General features: G+C 37.2%; 1 protein-coding gene across 2 annotated transcripts in view; it reads right to left on the bottom strand.

The window, feature by feature from the left end:
- Positions 1-17,937, bottom strand: part of LOC126281242 (ubinuclein-1) — a 338,292-nt gene that overhangs the window by 206,727 nt on the left and 113,628 nt on the right. For both annotated transcript variants that reach the window (XM_049980023.1, XM_049980024.1), the window contains one exon: positions 16,865-16,954. In XM_049980023.1, the coding sequence (XP_049835980.1) occupies positions 16,865-16,954 (90 nt within the window). The remainder of the gene's footprint in view (positions 1-16,864; positions 16,955-17,937) is intronic.

Below are 17,937 nucleotides of genomic sequence, written 5' to 3'. Positions count from 1 at the left end.
GCTATCAAGTGGTGCAATAAGAGACGGTGTACATGTTGACCACAAGTCACACAACACAAATAATTGAAACAGAGAAGACTGACAGAAATACTGGCAAAAACGTAAGAAACCACAATGTATTGTAGAGTACAATTTGAGTATGGGTGCAGTTGACCATTGTTAGATGTTACTGAGCTTAGTGGGATCAGTGCGTAAGACTGAAATGGTACAAGAAATATTTTTTTCACATTCTGGATTTGTGCATTATAAATGTTCATGCTCTCCACCGGTCAAAAATGGCACTCACAGAGTTTCACCTTTCTCTTGTGAGGGAGAAAAAATATGTTACAGAATGGAGAAAAGCTGGTAGGGGAAGGCGCTACAATGACTAGAATCCTCTGCGATTCACAGGGAGACATTTTACGGCTGTCATCATGAGTGAACATTCGAAGAAAAGTGTGCTAAAGCGCAGATGCGTGGTTTGCACGAAACAGAAAGTGCGCTGGGAAACTAGATAACAATGCAAAACTTACAACGTTCCATTATGTGTTGCACCCTGCTTTGAGACTTATCATGCAAAGAAGCATTATTATTCTTTGGGAACTAGACCTGAGAAAATTTGTTGACACTTTTGAATGAATTATTATTTAAAAAAATAATAAAAGGGTATAAATCTAATTTTAACTTTGCCAGTGACGGTCCAAATCCCGGATCGTAAAGAAGGATGGGAAATAGATGCAACAGGTGTAAAATTATTCAAACAAAGCCTGACTTCTTCATATGCAGCAGTTTACTGGCAAAAGAACAGACTTGGTGACTGAGATGGCGCAATATCTGTACTGTGGCAAATGTAATTACACCAAGTACATTGAGCCATACATTAATCTGAGTACGATACATTTAAATTATTAACACATAGCATGGACACTTAAGATTCTTTTATCCTTAGCAGTACAAATGTATATCGCACACTGTCTACTTGTACACAACAAGTTTTCCATAACTGATTTAAGTGCCTCTGATTAACGAGAAACAACATACCAAAGTTAAAACTCTCTTTTTCAGTGTGATTTTTCTTGCTACTTTGCCTCTGTTGCTAGCCAATATTGAAAATTAAACTCATTGTTCTGGGGAGGGTGGGGGGCTTAAAAATTTGTTGTTCAAATGAGATTGGCTTTGAAGCATTTATAGAAAATGGTAAGAAGTATCGAATGCAACCAGCTTTCATCTTTTCATAAAAATCAACGTCTTTTTGACTAATTTGTAGATTATTGGAAAATAGTAAGGGAATAAATATTTTTATTCCTTATCATTGTGCAGTCAATCTATTGCACTCTAAATTTCATTTTCATCATGCGTTCACACTACTAGACATGCTAACCTGAAGTTTACATTGTTGTTTGGGCCTGATTTTCGCACCCAAGTTTCGTTCCAGTTGTACAGCTTGGTATGTTTTATGGAGCATAGTTTAACAAAATCAGAATGAAAATACCACATTTTTGACATTTTTACAAAATCTTCAATTTTGTGCTTAATTCATCCAGTACCGAAAAGTACTATGGAAATGAAACATTGTATTTAAGAACCTTGTGTTGTTAGGTTACTACATGCCAAGTTTCACATTTGTCATAGCATTAGTTCAGGAGATGCAAGAAGCCAAACTTCGAAATTTTTTCGGGTGCCTAATTTTTTGGCGGATTTACCTATAATTTTCTTGCTCAATATGGTTTAAAAAAGTCTTTTCATTATTATTCTTAAGAGAACGCATAAAGTTGTACAAGACGGCCAAATTTTATTTCCTTACAAAAACTACTGGCTGAGATATTACAGCTCAAAGTCACCAAAAATTCAGACTGGCTATGCGCGAGTCACATTCAGCTGAAAAATATTCAGCACAGGGCCGGTTGAGCAGCATGGATCGATCAATTCCTGGCAGCGGCTCAGAGACAGGCACACAGCGCGGGTAGACTGATTACGCCACATGCCGCGGCACCCCAGCACGCCAAGCAGGTGGCGCATCTTCAACAGTCAAAGGGTTAAGTAAAGGTCATAAAATAAAAAGGATTTCCTTTCCTATATATGCACAACAAAACATTTCACATGCTTTGCAGAGGTATTAATAGACAAATTATGTTGCCTGTGAATCTCCTATTTTGTCTACTAATCCTATTAAAGTAGTGAACTAAAAATATTCACAGTGCAAACAAAAACAGGTAGTCTCTGAAGAACTGCGATTCAGTCGCCCGTAAAAAGAAATGTCAACATGTTTCACCTGACTATATGTAAAAGCAATAACCATTTCATTATTATTAGGAATTTCTGCTGTTTTTCAGACAATGTGACACTGCACACACATCCAATTCTGTGAAAGAATGTAACAAGCTTCTATAGTGATATTTGCTTGACCAAAAACAGACTAGTTACTACTGATGATATGCTAGTAATGGGGCTGGACATGGAAATGTAGATGGGGAGAGAATATTGAAATTTGCAGAAACACATGAACTAGTCATCATGAACACCTACTTCAAAAAGAGGATTTCCCACCTTTGGACTTACTAGTGTGGTAACAACATGGGGCAGATAGATTTCATTCTTGTATGGCGACATGATCTAAACTTCGTCTTGGATGCAAAAGCTCCATACAAAACAGTTGCAACGCAACACTGCTTGCTAGTTGTCAAACTGTACACCAAACTTCCAAATCAAAGGAAGAGAGATTGCAATGGCCCAGCACGAACTAAATGGTGGCGACTCAAAGAAGCAGAAAGAGACATCATTTCCTCCATCACTCTTCCTCCTATTACTGATGTGGGACCAACATGAAATGCCCTGAAAGATCATGTCATAACAGCGGCCCAGGAAAAATTAGACACCACAAAACCAGACTGACATGAAATTGATAGTCAAACATGGCTTGGGGCTGAGGTGGTGAAGGAGGCTGTGCACTTTAAAAAGCAGCTGTAACAAAAGTTCCTCGCCTCTAAGACTGATGAAAACTGGAAGGATTACTGTGAAGCTAGGAATGCAGCAAAGAAAGCAGTTGCGGCAGCCAAATCAGCCTACTTCAGCGAAGTCTGCGATAAACTAGAAACACCTACTGGAGAACAAGAAATGTATCGACTGGCGAAACAGTGCCATAAACAAACTGCAGACACTGAAAAATTCTGTGAAATCAATGATGAAGAAGACGAACTTATCACCAACAGAAAGAAAGTAGCAGTGTGGTGGAGGAAAGACTTTGAGGAAGTTTGCAATGAGGAGTTCCCACATGCACCAGTCACCAAGGATGAGGTCGTTGAAGCATTACAGAAAATGAAAAATGGAAAGGCAACGGGGCAAGATGATCTTCCTGCAGACTTGCGGAAATCAATACACTGGGATTCATTTGAATGGTTGACGGATTACTTTAATAAGATCACTGAGGGGCGAAAGATTCCAGCTGGCTGGGCATGTAGCACAACAGTTCCAATTTGGAAGCAGAAGGTAAATCCAGCTGAATGTAACAACTACCGCCCAATACACCTTCTGTGACACACAATGGAAGTATTTGGGTGCATCATCAATAACAGGATCCAACAAATTATCAGTCTCTCCATCCATCAATGTGGATTTGTGAAGGGCTATGGGACGACAGATGCTATCCATGCAGCTTGCCTGCTTATCAAAAACAACTGTGAGAAGTCAAAATGACTACACTTCACCTTTCTCGACCTCGAAAAGACCTTTGACCGAATGCCACACAAGTTAATTTGGCTTGACCTGAGAGAGCATGAAGTACCTGAAGAGATCGTTAGGTGGATCAGACTGCTCTACCAGAACCTGAAAAGCCAGATTAAATCAGCTGCCAGACTATCTGATGACTTCCCTATTTCAGTGGGAGTTCATCAGAGATCCGCTCTCTCACCATACTATTTATCACTGTCATGGATACTGTCACAAGAAACCTGCAGAAAACCACTGACAAACACTTGTTTGTTATCTAAAGAATTGTTGGCACTTTCCATCTCCAGTGAAGTAATGTTACATTCTCCTTCACCTTCTGAGTTGCAAAATTCAGTGTCAAACTCAGGATGAATATAGCCATTCATTTTTGAAATTACTGCCTAAACAACAAAACAGGACAGAGGGTGAAAGCATGTTTTTTTGCAGAATATCCAAAGTTGCAAACAGTAAAGGCAATGTCCAGTTGCAACCACCTCAACCAAATCACGACAGCCAGGTTACAAATGTAGGAATTGATATTCTCTCATTGCCAAACTCTTTAACTAACAGTGCTGAAACTGATGTAAGTAGCGTTTTACTTCTTTCTAAGATCTGCTCCTAAGTTGTCGAGTACACTTGGGATTTTAAGGTTCTATCAAAATAATAAAAACAAGATAACTCAAAATCTTATGTCAAGGAGTTAAACTAACGTAAAAACAATGCAAAATGTTTTAGGCATACTCCGAAACACACACTACAGACAGGTCATTTTAGCTGGAGCATCCCTTGCCATTACACCCATCATCCCACCACCAGCCTTTTTACATGCAGCTCACTGTAAGAGGCCCCACTGATGATTTTTCTTTCTAGTCTGTAATTTTTTTACAAGAGTTGTATATTTTTTAAATTATTCTCAGTGTGACAGAGGGACAGTATATTGTTGGGTGCCTAGCCGTACTTACAGTTCAGTTCAATACTTATGCACAATTTCAATATTGGCACTTACCCATATCTGCTAGCAAAATTTCATGTAACATATTGCTTTCTGAATTACTGGTACTAACTGGCAAAAAGCTTGATTATTTCAGTGAACTTACTGACCATATTTCCACATCAACCTACTTTCTGTTTGACAATGGGTAGCCTGTTATTAACTGTGATCGTGGACCCATACCTCAAACATTCTTGAGTCAAAGGGTTTACCGTTTCCCTTCAAGCAAAAATGTTGCTTTTGATACATGAACTAAACATCTGTAAAGAATAATTATCTTCCTAAGAACTGCCCTTTGGGTTACCGTCTCCTTCAATTACAGAAGAAAAATTTGTGTATGTTTTGTTTCTCTCTAAATTCTCTGTAATGGGAAATACTGCCTTACAGGTTGTAAACCTGTAATGAAAGTTGTGCAAAATTTTTTTGATGCTTATCATCAAAGTATTCATAAGAAAAATTCATAAGAAAAATTTCTGGGTAACATTTGCGAACAATAAGCTTTATAAAGCACTTTATTTCAAGCCCCTCCTGTCTCACTAAATTTATACCCATTCTCAACACATTTGGGGAACCATCTATTATTCAAAGAAAATTTGTGGACTACCTTAAGTAAGCTCTTACCAAAAATTTAATGCACTGTTTTGCTCAGCTTCCAAAATATCCAAAGGAGACTAGTCCATCCTTCAACTTCTTTATTTTGGTCCCACACCTGGTACGGATTTGTTGAAGGTTAAATCAACAGGGCCCTTCAGGGCTGTAAGATTTTGTCAAAAATTAAAATATATTTGAACAGAATGACAGGCCAGTTTTGGTATCTGGGCCGACTGTCAAGTGATACCAAACAGCAACCACACACAAAAATGGCATAGCAGATGCCTATGTCTGTTTCTATTACTTGATAATGTCTTCTAAAGCCTGCTGTTATGAGTAAAAAACATCACTCATTTTCAACAAAAGCCCAGCAGAACAATTGGCTTGTTGTTGTTGTTGTCTTCAGTCCTGAGACTGGTCTAATGCAGCTCTCCATGCTACCCTATTCTGTGCAAGCTTCTTCATCTCCCAGTACTTACTGCAACCTACATCCTTCTGAATCTGCTTAGTGTATTAGTCTCTTGGTCTCCCTCTACGATTTCTACCCTCCACGCTGCCCTCTAATGCTACATTTGTGATCCCCTGATGCCTCAGAACATATCCTACCAACCGGCCCCTTCAGGTCAAGTTGTGCCACAAACTCCTCTACTCCCCAATTCTATTCTATATCTCCTCATTAGTAATGTGATCTACCCATCTAATCTTCAGCATTCTTCTGTAGCACCACATTTCGAAAGCTTCTATTCTCTTCTTGTCCAAACTATTTATCGTCCATGATTCACTTCCATACATGGCTACTCTCCATACAAATACTTTCAGAAACGACTTCCTGACACTTAAATCTATACTTGATGTTAACAAATTTCTCTTCTTCAGAAACGCTTTCCTTGCCATTGCCAGTCTACATTTTATATCCTCTCTACTTCGACCATCATCAGTTATTTTGCTCCCCAAATAGCAAAACTCCTTTACTACTTTAAGTGTCTCATTTCCTAATCTAATTCCCTCAGCATCACCCGACTTATTTCAACTACATTCCATTATCCTCGTTTAGCTTTTGTTGATGTTCATCTTATATCCTCCTTCCAAGACACTGTCCATTCCGTTCAACTGCTCTTTCAAGTCCTTTGCTGCCGCTGACAGAATTACAATGTCATCAGCGAACCTCAAAGTTTTTATTTCACAATTGGCTTAGCCTTTATAAAACACATCTAATCCGATATTCAAGAGAGATTTATTCCCACATAATTTGTTGCAGTGGCAAATACAATGACACAGGCTGTTGCTCAACTTTTTATCTTCATTACTCTGCGTCCTGGATGGAATAACAATGTTTTGAAGTAGGATAGATTGCTACTATCTGCGTAGACGTGGCACTGAGTGGCAGACACGCATATCGAAAGAAGACTGCTAAATACTATAAGGTATCAAGCACACAGGACAACAATGTTTCAGTAGAAATAGTTACAGCCAGAAGTAAACTAACACACAGAATTTACAAAAAAAATTTCCAGATTGAATGCAGGTATATGCTAAATATTCACAGTTTTTGTTCCATCCACATAGACAAAGCACAGGGTTTTAACCAACCAAAGGAACAAGTTGACTTTAGAAGGGGATATAACACATGGACCAATGAATGAAATAACAGAGTGAGATAGTGAGTATGAATTCTCTCTCTCTCTCTCTCTCTCTCTCTCTCTCTCTCTCTCTCTCTCTCTGTGTGTGTGTGTGTGTGTGTGTGTGTGTGTGTGTGTGTGTGTGTGTGAGAGAGAGAGAGAGAGAGAGAGAGAGAGAGAGAGAGAGCGCAAGCAAAGTCGGTACTAACAATCCTTTGGATTCAAAAGTGCTGATTCTACCAATATAAATTCACTGAAGAATACACATGTCAATACCACAGTTTTAATTTTAATTTTTACGATAGTCAGAAATTTAAAATTGAAAGAGGAGATTAAATATCAATGGTCATGGAGAAACTATTCAGATCTTGAAGTTAGAACACAAACAAGGAATATGCAACATACCTGAACCACCTTTGTTTTGCAGACAATATTGTGCTGTTTGCCTTTAACGCCGATAAATTTCAAAGAAAGAATGTAATATAATAATAGAACAAGTCTGCAGGTAGGCATAAAGAAAAAATAGTGCTAATTAACAATGAGGTCACACAACCAGTTGTTGAGTTTCTTTATTATTGGAAATTTACAACAGTGACTGAATGGACATAAAAATAAATAAGCAGAAGAGTTTAAATGGTGTTGTATGTCATTATTAAACTAAAGAGAGGTTCTAAACTTCACTGGACGCTTAATTCTGCAATCAAGGTGTATTACTAGAACTGCTTTTGTTGTTGTTGTTGATGATGATGATGATGATGATGATGGCAAAAACCTTAAGAATATATTGTCCCTAAATCACTTCATATCAATGACAAGATCTTTCTTTCATTCATACAGTTTAATTTGAAAATAAAATTTCTTCATCACATTATTCATGTTTTCATTTGTGTGGAATAATCTGTTATTCACAAAACATGATTATAAAGCAGACACGAATTATTTACAGCAACTTGTGTTCCAACAACCTACTTCCTTTGCTAGTCAGTAAGTGTTCCAAAGATAATATTTACAACAATATAATGTGAAACAAGTTAATTTAATGAAGCATCCAAAAGCTCTAGGTATAATTTTTATGGTTTCATACTTGCCATTTAATTATTTTAATTAAGTGTTTATTTTGACTATTTTAACTGAAGAATTTTGTCATGCCACGGAACGAGTTATTACATTGTGTGTGTGTGTGGGGGGGGGGGGGGGGGGGGGCAAAAAAAAATTCTGCACCTTGAAACTGACTTTTTGTCAGACATTAAAAAAGGTTAAATTTCATGCTACAAGTGATATGGTTTAATTTTTTTGTGTCTTTGATTCGTACTGTACACAGTAATGAACAAAAGACATGTGAACAAGTGGTGTGAAATACAATAACTGACCAACAAATGTATATCACAGAACTCCATAAAACAAGTCCATCACTCATCACAGATGGTTCGACAACAATCAACAGAAGAAAAGAATCACGCAAGGTGCCTCTTCACAAAGCTCAGAGAGTTTGTGGGTGGCAAACTTTTGGAAATGATATTACATTAAGAATGCAGTGACCAACTGGCTTAGCCCTAGAATGGATGGACTGGGTCTCTCACACCCAGCCAGATTTTGCTTTAAAAATATCTGAAAGAGTACACTTCTTATGGATAAGCCATTCATTGTAGCTTTCAGTTAACATTCCTAGAGGCTACTAGTTGTGTCATAATTCCTCTGTTTGCCAGTTGATTATTGACATGGGAAGAAACATGTTCTGGATGTGAGAGATCCAGCCCCCCACCCCATTTACATTAGCTTTTTCTACTTATGCCCTTTACTTGTTATACTGACTGCGTAGAATAAAACTGCTCAAAATTGGTCTGGCAGTGACCACTAATTAGTGAATAAATTGAAGAACTTTTATTTTAGAAAGTGATAGTGACAGTTTGGATGTAGGTGTTAATTTTGTTCCTAAAAGTGATCGAGACAGAGAGTGTGAAATAAGTGAAGAACAGGCAGACAGCAAAGATAAAGTTGTATTTCCTGTCAGAAACTATAAGTACACCACTAACACTAATCGAGATTCTCTGTCAAGTAGTGGGGTTGATTCCAGTCCCTCTTCCACTCAATCACAACCTTGCTATCTGTTGAGAGATGGCTGAACTAAATGGCTGAAAAATATTCCCAACCAGAATGTCCATGCCAGATCTCACAATATAATCACACATTTGCCTAGTGTCATCGAGGAAGCCAGAAAAGCTACCACCATTGTCGAGGCGTGGAAACTGATGACGATATGCTCAATCTGATAAAAGAGAGCACAAATATTTTTGTAAAAGTGACACAAATATTGCAAGAAACATTAAAAAGAGGAGTTTTAGACATTCTTGGGTCTTTTGTGCATGAGGCAAGAGCGATCCCATTGTAGCCTCTTGCTCTAATAATATAGTGAAAAATGTGAATTCTCATTTTCCCACAAATTCAGATTCACACATACACGTAACATGACCTATCAAAAGTGGTTATCATAAATCTTTTCAAGCTGGAGTAAGAGAACAACTATTGTACCACACTATGGCTGGGTGATGATAGTGTAAATCATGTCTCCTCCTAGCATTATGTATGGTGATTCTAAAAGGACTTCAGAACTTCATTAACATATAGAATTTTTATTTACACGACTTAAGGTGCCATCTTGTAGCAAAATGCTTCAAGTTTCGTTCACTTATTGTTTTAGAATCAATTTCCGCTACTAGGAATGACAGAAAATTGAAAGTCTTGTGGTTAAGCTGAAGCCTACAATTCAATTCACATTTGTTATCAGAATTTTGTTCAGATTGATTGTACCATTTGTCATAACATATGTCCAGGTCACCCATGAGTTTCTAAGGCTGTCATTGAGTGAGAGAGAGATCTGTTTCTCACTACCAGGAAATTAAGGCATCGTACATTGCAAGAGCTTGAAGTTCCTCAATCAACTGTCTGGAGCATGTGAGAAAAACGATTGCACTGGAAGCCATACAGACTAACATTCTTACACGCCATCACAGACATGGATAAGGAGGCACGTAACGCATTTTGTGCAGAAATGTTTACATCAGGTTGAGTATGATGAGACATTGCTTACTCACTTGGCTTTTGGCAATGACAAATCAACATTAAATATCAGTTAAAGTGAAAGTGAATATATGGGATGAAACTGGCAGCATTTTGCTACAAGATGACACCCCCTACAACCTATATAAGCTTTCTCAATAAAATTCTGTAGGTAAGTAAATTTGTAAAGTCCTTTTAGAATCACCCTATATTTATGAATGTTACTGTTGTTTGAAAACAACACTCTTTCACACTTCCGTGCAACACACTTTTTTTTCCCTCTTGATAAGTAGCCCCAAATATAATACCATCTACATCTATTCATACTTTTCAAACCACTACAAAACGCATGACAGAGGGTACATTCCATTGTATCAGTTATTAAGAGTTTCTTCCCATTCCATTCAAATATGGAGCACAGGAAGAATGATAACCTGAATGCCTCTGTGCATGCTGTAATTTTCCTAATCTTGTCCTCACAATCCTTATGTGAGTAATATCTAGATGGTTGAAGTATATTTCTTGAGCCACATAATTATGCTGTTAATTAATAAATGAACATTAGTGAAAGAAAATAAGAAAAGTAAGTTCACTTTTTGAAATTTTCATCTACAAAATCTGATATTATCTGTAATGCAAAAGTTGCTGAGCATAGATGTTTAAGACGATGTGTAACATGTGACTTCCAGAAGTTTAGAATATTCTGTTTCAGTTATTGATTTTTCTCTTGTGCACTATTTCTAATTCTGTGGTCTGAACTTTCACAGTACTGAAGTGTATGTATTTTGTTTTATCTAAATTCAGTGACAGTCCATTTGCAGAGAACCTGTTATTAACTTTCACAAAAATAGTTACATTTTCTAGTGTTTAAGTTACTCCATTAGGTTTGATTACAATATTTGCATCCTAAGTGAAGAGAACTATTTCCGCTTCTTGGACATAAAAAGGAAGATCATTTAAGTACAATAACAAGAAAGAGAGCAAACCCACTATTGATCGCTATGGTACACCTATAGTGATTAATCCCCAAACTGTTTCATTGTATACACTCCCTAAGTTCATTAATGAAAACACCACATTCTTTTAGTCACACAGTATGAAAACCTGCGATTACAAAGGTCTCTGATACCATAATACTCGAGCTTCTCTAGGGGACTGCTGTGAACAAATACAAGTTGGTAATATTTTGTCATTTAAATGTTGTATAAACAGTGAATTAAAAAAATGCATGTTCTTTGAAGAGCCCACTTCGAAACTATGTACTTTATTGTGAGAGATGTGTTTATGGTTCTTGGATATATTATTTTTCCAACTGCCTTTGAGGAGGAGGTAAGTAATGGGACTGGTCAGCAATTATTAACAAATGTATCATTACTTTTATAGTGAAAATGACCGACAACAGCATATTTCAGTCTGGAAACATCCCCTATGATAGTGATGTATTGCAGTGTATGTGTGGCTTAACACATGATATACACTGTTTATCCAAGAACTTCTGAGATGGTTTTTACTCCTGATGTACAAGCAACTTAAGTGCAGAAATTATAATGACAGCTTGAACTAACAACTGTAAGCAACAGATATGCATTTGACCAGTCAGCTGTGAGTTGGCAGTGTTTAGTGGAAGTGCAACCATAGTGTGTCAATGTCGACATGTCACAAACTACAATGGAGCAAAATCTCTAAATCAAGTGTTCAAGACTTTCTACAGAATGTTTTCAAGAACAGAGAAGTGTATTGAAAATTTGTCCTGTACACTTTGACTCTTGAGCCAAAACAGTAAAGTGCAGATGCCAGTGGCAACCTGATTGAAATGCAAAAAGCGAACAATTATTTTCCGTCAAAAAACACAGGTGATTAAAGTGTTATCAATACGAACCAACCCCAAAACAAAAAATGCAGAAATCCATATGAAGGGTCAATACTTTGATGCCCTAACTGTCATTGAAGCAAATTACTTTCAATTACTTTGAAAGAGCATAAGATGACTGAAATTCACCTTTCTGCATGTGGAAATGCTTTTTGTATAGTTTCTATTACTTTATTGTTAGAATTGTCTGTGCCCATCTTCTGAGCTACTTCATGGAAGTGATATTAAAATATGTCACTTGCCTTGACAATATCACATATATTTCCTTGTTTGCTTTAATAAGGAAGTCCTCCCATTCCTTACCTTGTTTTCTGGTTTTCTTTTAACTATTTGCCACATAGATTTAATTGTATCATCTCAACTGTTGATTTTAGACCTTTTTTTTAAATTTTACCCGTTTTCCTTAGGACTGCACAGTATTTCTAGTAATATGTACTCAGTCCTAATTCTCTGCTGGTCCTAACATTTCAAACAAACTATTTCCTTTTCCTTGCATTCGTATTTTCACTACTTTGGAAATCCAGGTTTTTTTTCTCATTGGTTCCAAATGTTATTGCTTTACATGGAAAGTAGATGCTAAAGAATAATAGTAATCTATTTATTAATAGATTAAATTTGGTATTGACATCTTTCACATAAGCCTGGTGTGTGATTGGAGTTTGTCGTTAGGTACATACACATCACTGTGTATGTCTACATTTGTAGCCGTTTCTTAACAAAATGTAAAGTGCTGGGAATAATTTATTACCAAAATACACTTCCTTTACATTCTATTACCTGTTTTGTTGCCTCTCATTCCCACTTGTGGCTCATAGTTTTTTAGCATGTATATGCACTTAATTATTTTCAGAGCTCTTCATTGTACTTTCCGGCGTTTTAGAATGACAAAATACATTTTGTTCATGGTAATATGTATTATTTTCCAAATAACATTATTCAAACAGGAACCTACACAATACTATAGGAGGGTTTTCGTTGATTCTCCCCCCCCCCCCCTTCTTATTTGTACCCACTTGTTACTTGGTCCTTTCCCAGTATAAAAGATCATTCAATACCAGTCTTTGACAAATAGTCACACTCTCCTTTTTGTGTTCTCTTATTGAAGATAATGAGAATCATTGATATCACGAAGTTCCTTCAAGAAGAGGTATGTTTCAAGAAATAAATTGAAAATGAAAATTTAACCTGACTGTTAGATGCTCAATGATATCAAAAATGAATTTGACAGTGGATTCAGTTTCTTAGATTTTGATTTTGTGTAAGATTTTTTCAATTGTTCAGTCCTACAAGGTCTGAGAAACAAAGTTCGTTCAAATGAGGCTGAAGACAGGATACAGCCAAGATATGTCCTCAATAGATAATTTGTGTATCAAGACATTCATAATCCAGTGAGCTGTCAGTTGCTGTAGGATGTGGCTTCTATTTCAGTCTGCAGCATTACAAACACTATGTATTTCGGATGGTATTTTTTGTTACTTAGAGACAAAACGAACAATTACTCTAAATACATTTTGTCTGGACGCTGATGAGTCAGGTCAAGAATAAGTGATTGGTAAGCTACAGCAGAGGAACTAAAAAACTTGCTTTCAAGAATTCCATCATTACCCTGACTCATCACTACTGTTCAAATATATGATCGACTTAAGACTCTGTATCCACGCCCTTCACACATTTTTCTTTTTAACAAGTTTTTTTTCCCTCAGTGTTACTTAAAAATCACAATGATGTGAATTAAATTTGTTGATCTAATAAATTTTAAATTTCATGGAACTTATGTTGTTTCCATCATATTGCTTCATTACCACAGAAGATTCTTGTGAAAAAAACATTAAAATGTGTCTCATAAGACAAAGATACATTTAAGTTGTTATACTATGTCCTGTTTGGTACATAGGTTGATGTAAGGCGATTACCACACAAAATATTAATTGCTAAGCAATCACATCAGTCATTCATTTGCCTGACATTTGCCTCACCCATCATATTTATGAATACATATTCTGTGATAATTTCATAGAGATCAGATTACAGAGGTAGTTATGTCTTATTTTGACAACTAACTGAACAGATCAGTGTGGAAAATCCATGGGGGCTTCTTGGGAGGCCAAGGCTTCATACATCCGCATCAAATGTAGAAGTAACATCTGTCATAAGATAGCTTAAGAGAGACCCTTCTCTTTCACTAAAATTTAAATGGACAACATACTGGTTCTTCACCTGAAAGAAAATGAGTGACAGATAATGCAGCTACACCTAAATGTTATAAGGAAAAAGTTACTGCATATTTCCATCTTTTGAGTTTCTTTATGGATTCATTGCTGCACTGAACACAAAATGCTCTTAACGGGATATTAATTTGAGACCTCGTGTAAACCCAGTCCAAGAATGCTAGCATCTTACATATTGTAAGACCTTGGTGTTGCTCGTTCTTTGAACTATGAAGAGGAGAACGATATTTGACAATTTTTCACTCTCTCCATTATGAACGTAACATACACAGCCATTAAACTGCAGGAATTTAGTCATAGCTAGACTGTCTTCTGCTGCTATTTTAGCTGCAAACAGTTCAGGCATCTGACAGCTCAATCTGAAGATGGCTGAATGGTTTACAAATGAAATACAAGCAGGAGAAAATTTAGTTATGGCCAAATTCCTGCAAATTTATGGATCAAGTAATACACAATTTGAGAACATGAAGATTCATATGACATAAGCAGCAGGTAACACTGAGACAACAGAGAAGCTTTCCAGCTTGCTGCTTATTGCGATTCCCAATAAAGAACATGCTGCCAGTGTAGCTGTATCATATACATAGTTTCTTTGATAATAATGGGCACTGCTGTTCAACAACTAAATTAGATTCAACACGCAGGGCATGATCTTGTGTGCATTAAGTGTGTACATTTATGAGCGTGCATGCACACACACCAACCGTCACAGTGTACATCAAATAATGAAAAAGGCAACTTCTGAACACATAATAGGTCTTGAGAACACAGATGATGATGGATGCCACTCTCAAATGATGTAGCAGTAATAATAATAATAATAATAATAATAATAATAATAATAATGGCCCACAGAGAATATTTCTGGAGTCCAACTGCCCAATTTGTCCTCCATTTAGGATCCATCATGGCACTACATGCAAATATCTGAGTACTAAAGCATACAGACCCATGCTTTAGGTATAGTGAATATAAATACATAACACTGTATTATGCAGAGCAGCATCAAAGAACCACAGTCAGAACAGAATATACTACAACATTAACTCAGACGCTGCCAAATACTGGGTGAAAAGTATTTAAACCGACAACTCTGGGAGGTTGTAGAAGACATTAAAACAAATATTTCTTCCTAATGTCATTTTTTCCTATGAGGTGTATTTAAACCGGTAGAGGAAGATTTCTCTAGTGGCTAATTATTTGAACCAACAAACACTTTTCCATTTTTTTATGACCAAGAGACAACACATTAACACAACCCAATTTCAATTACAGTAGATTTTCAAAAATGCCCCCATTGACACGTAAACAAAGGTTGCACTGATGGATCATGTTCTGTCCGACACGGGCAAAAACCCCAGAAGTATGCTGAATTGTTCCTGCTGCTGCTACTATCCGGACAACCAGATCCTCTTCTGATGCAACAGGAGTTGGGTAAACAAGGTTGTGCACCTCTCCCCACACAAAAAGTCCAGAGGAGACATATCTGAGGATTGAGCAGGCCATGGTACAGGACCACCTCTGCCAATCCACATTTCTGGGAACTGTCGGTCCAGGAATCTATACACATGACAACTGAAATGTGCCGGCGCCCTGACATGTTTGAACCACATATGTTGTCTTGTAGAGAGCGGGACATCTTCCAGCAATTCTGGCAATGCTCTGGTGAGAAAATTGTAATAGTGCCTGCCACTTAATGGCGTAGGTAGCAAATACAGCCCAGTTAAACAGTCCCCAACAACACCGACCCACACATTAATGAAGAACCGCACTTGATGAGCACTAGTAACTGTGGCATGTGGTTTACCCTCACTCCAAAAATGTGCATTGTGCATGTTGAAGACTCCATCACGCCTGAACGTTGCTTCATCGGTAAACAACACAGAGAATGGAAATGTAGAATGCATTTCACACTGTTCCAGGTACCACTGCGAAAACTGTGCTCTGGGTGGATAATCAACTGGTTCCAGATTGTGGACACACTGTAAATGAAATAGACGTAACAATTGCTCTCGAAGGACTGTTCTTAAATTCGTCCGATTCGTCCCCATGTTACGTGCACTTGCGCGAGTGCAGCGTTCTTACCGTGCGGTGGTGTCGATGTCCAGGTAATCTGCTAAATGACCCGGTCTCACGCAGACGTTAGTACACAGCAGCAAAGGTCGTATGATGCAGGATATGGCGATTAGGATACTGTTGTTGATAAACCGGCTGTGCAGCTTGTCCGTTGTGGTGCGCTACATAGTACGCACCAACGATATCAGTGTACTCACTCCAGGTGTATCGCTCCATTAGCAGAGACAATGCACTACTACACTGGTGGATAGCAGTTGCTTACAACTGAATAGCGTAATACGCCCTTCATCGATTTAAATACTCCTCATAGGAAAAAATGCCATTAGGAAAAAAAAAATTTTTTTTTTTTTTTTATGATCCCTACAACCTCCCAGAGTTTATCGGTTTAAATACTTTTCACCCTGTAGACTTACACGATATGTACTGGACATTAAAAATAACATGAGTAATACCAACATCATCGTACACACACAGCAGAATGGTGAATTTTGCTCCATTTTCAAAAAATAGCAGTTATTGCTAGTATGGACCACGAAGGTTGCAATATTTTTTTCCTAGTGCCCATTTGCTTGAAATCCATTTTAAATGATACCAAGAGGGGATAGTGAATTAGAATGCTGTTGAAGGTGCATAAAGCTAACAATATACTGCAAATATATCTTGCCTGCATTGTTCCACATTAATTGTAGTGAATGTAGTTCATATGCTGTTCTGGGTATGCATATAACACAGTAAAGCTTTACATTACCTTTAATGGAGACACAAGACTCGGAGCTTTTACAGCGTCACTTTCAGTATCTTCTTCACTACCTACATCATCAGGCAAAGCAAGTACCCTCTGAAAGTGATGACAAAAAATCAAAATGATGTTTTGGTTACGCAAAAATATGCAATTAAAATTATCACTACATTATTTTCATAATTTCCTAACTGTTGTAAAGAGATTATCAAGCATTGTATGCTTGATATTGTGCAACACGCATCAGCATATCAAATATATTTCATATAAAAAAAAAGTGTCAAACGGGTGATCAGATACCAGCATCGCGTTTCAGAATATCTTCACTTCAGAATATCTTCACATATGTAAGACTGATCTATGCACCCTTTGACCGGTACAACTTTTAGATTTTCTTATTGGGTGAGTGCTTATCCAGAAAATTTAGTATCATAACATAATGAGTGATTAAAGAAAGACTGCACAATACATTCAAAACATGCATGGCAATGATGTTGCAAAATCAATGATGATATTTTGTGGATAGTAAAATCTTTCAGTAACAACAAAGAAATTCAGAAAGACAAAGTATATATCCACTCGGTATAAAGAATGTGGATAAATGCAAGATAATGTGCACTAGTAGTAAAAATCAGTACCATTAGTGTACAGCGTTAAAGGTATGCAACTGAACTCAAGACATGTTCAGAAAATACTAGGGTGTTTCAAAACGGACTTTATAACTTTAAAAATTCTTATATATTTATCGAAAGAAGACATAGTTGGGTTTAGTGTTATTTTGTAGGGAAACATTTTTTTTTTTTTACCTTAAACTAAAGAGGTTGTATGTTGCTTCTGTGGGATATCCTACTCACATCCCATCATAAGTCAGTTTCTTCCCAAACTCGCTGTAGCATTGCAGGTGCAACTTGCTCAGTGGCAGTGTAAATTCTTGCTGTAAGTTCAGGTAGACAAGCTGGCATAGGAGGTACAAACACAATATCCTTGATGAATCCCCATTTTATATGGGGGCCATGCAACTGGCACATCATGACCAATCCACTGACCTGGAAAGCGGCCACTCAGAAAATACCAGACGTCAG

Source organism: Schistocerca gregaria, chromosome 7 (genome assembly GCF_023897955.1).
Source record: "Schistocerca gregaria isolate iqSchGreg1 chromosome 7, iqSchGreg1.2, whole genome shotgun sequence".
Classification (NCBI taxonomy): Eukaryota; Metazoa; Arthropoda; class Insecta; order Orthoptera; family Acrididae; genus Schistocerca; species Schistocerca gregaria.
This window is presented reverse-complemented; position numbering and strand designations above follow the sequence as displayed.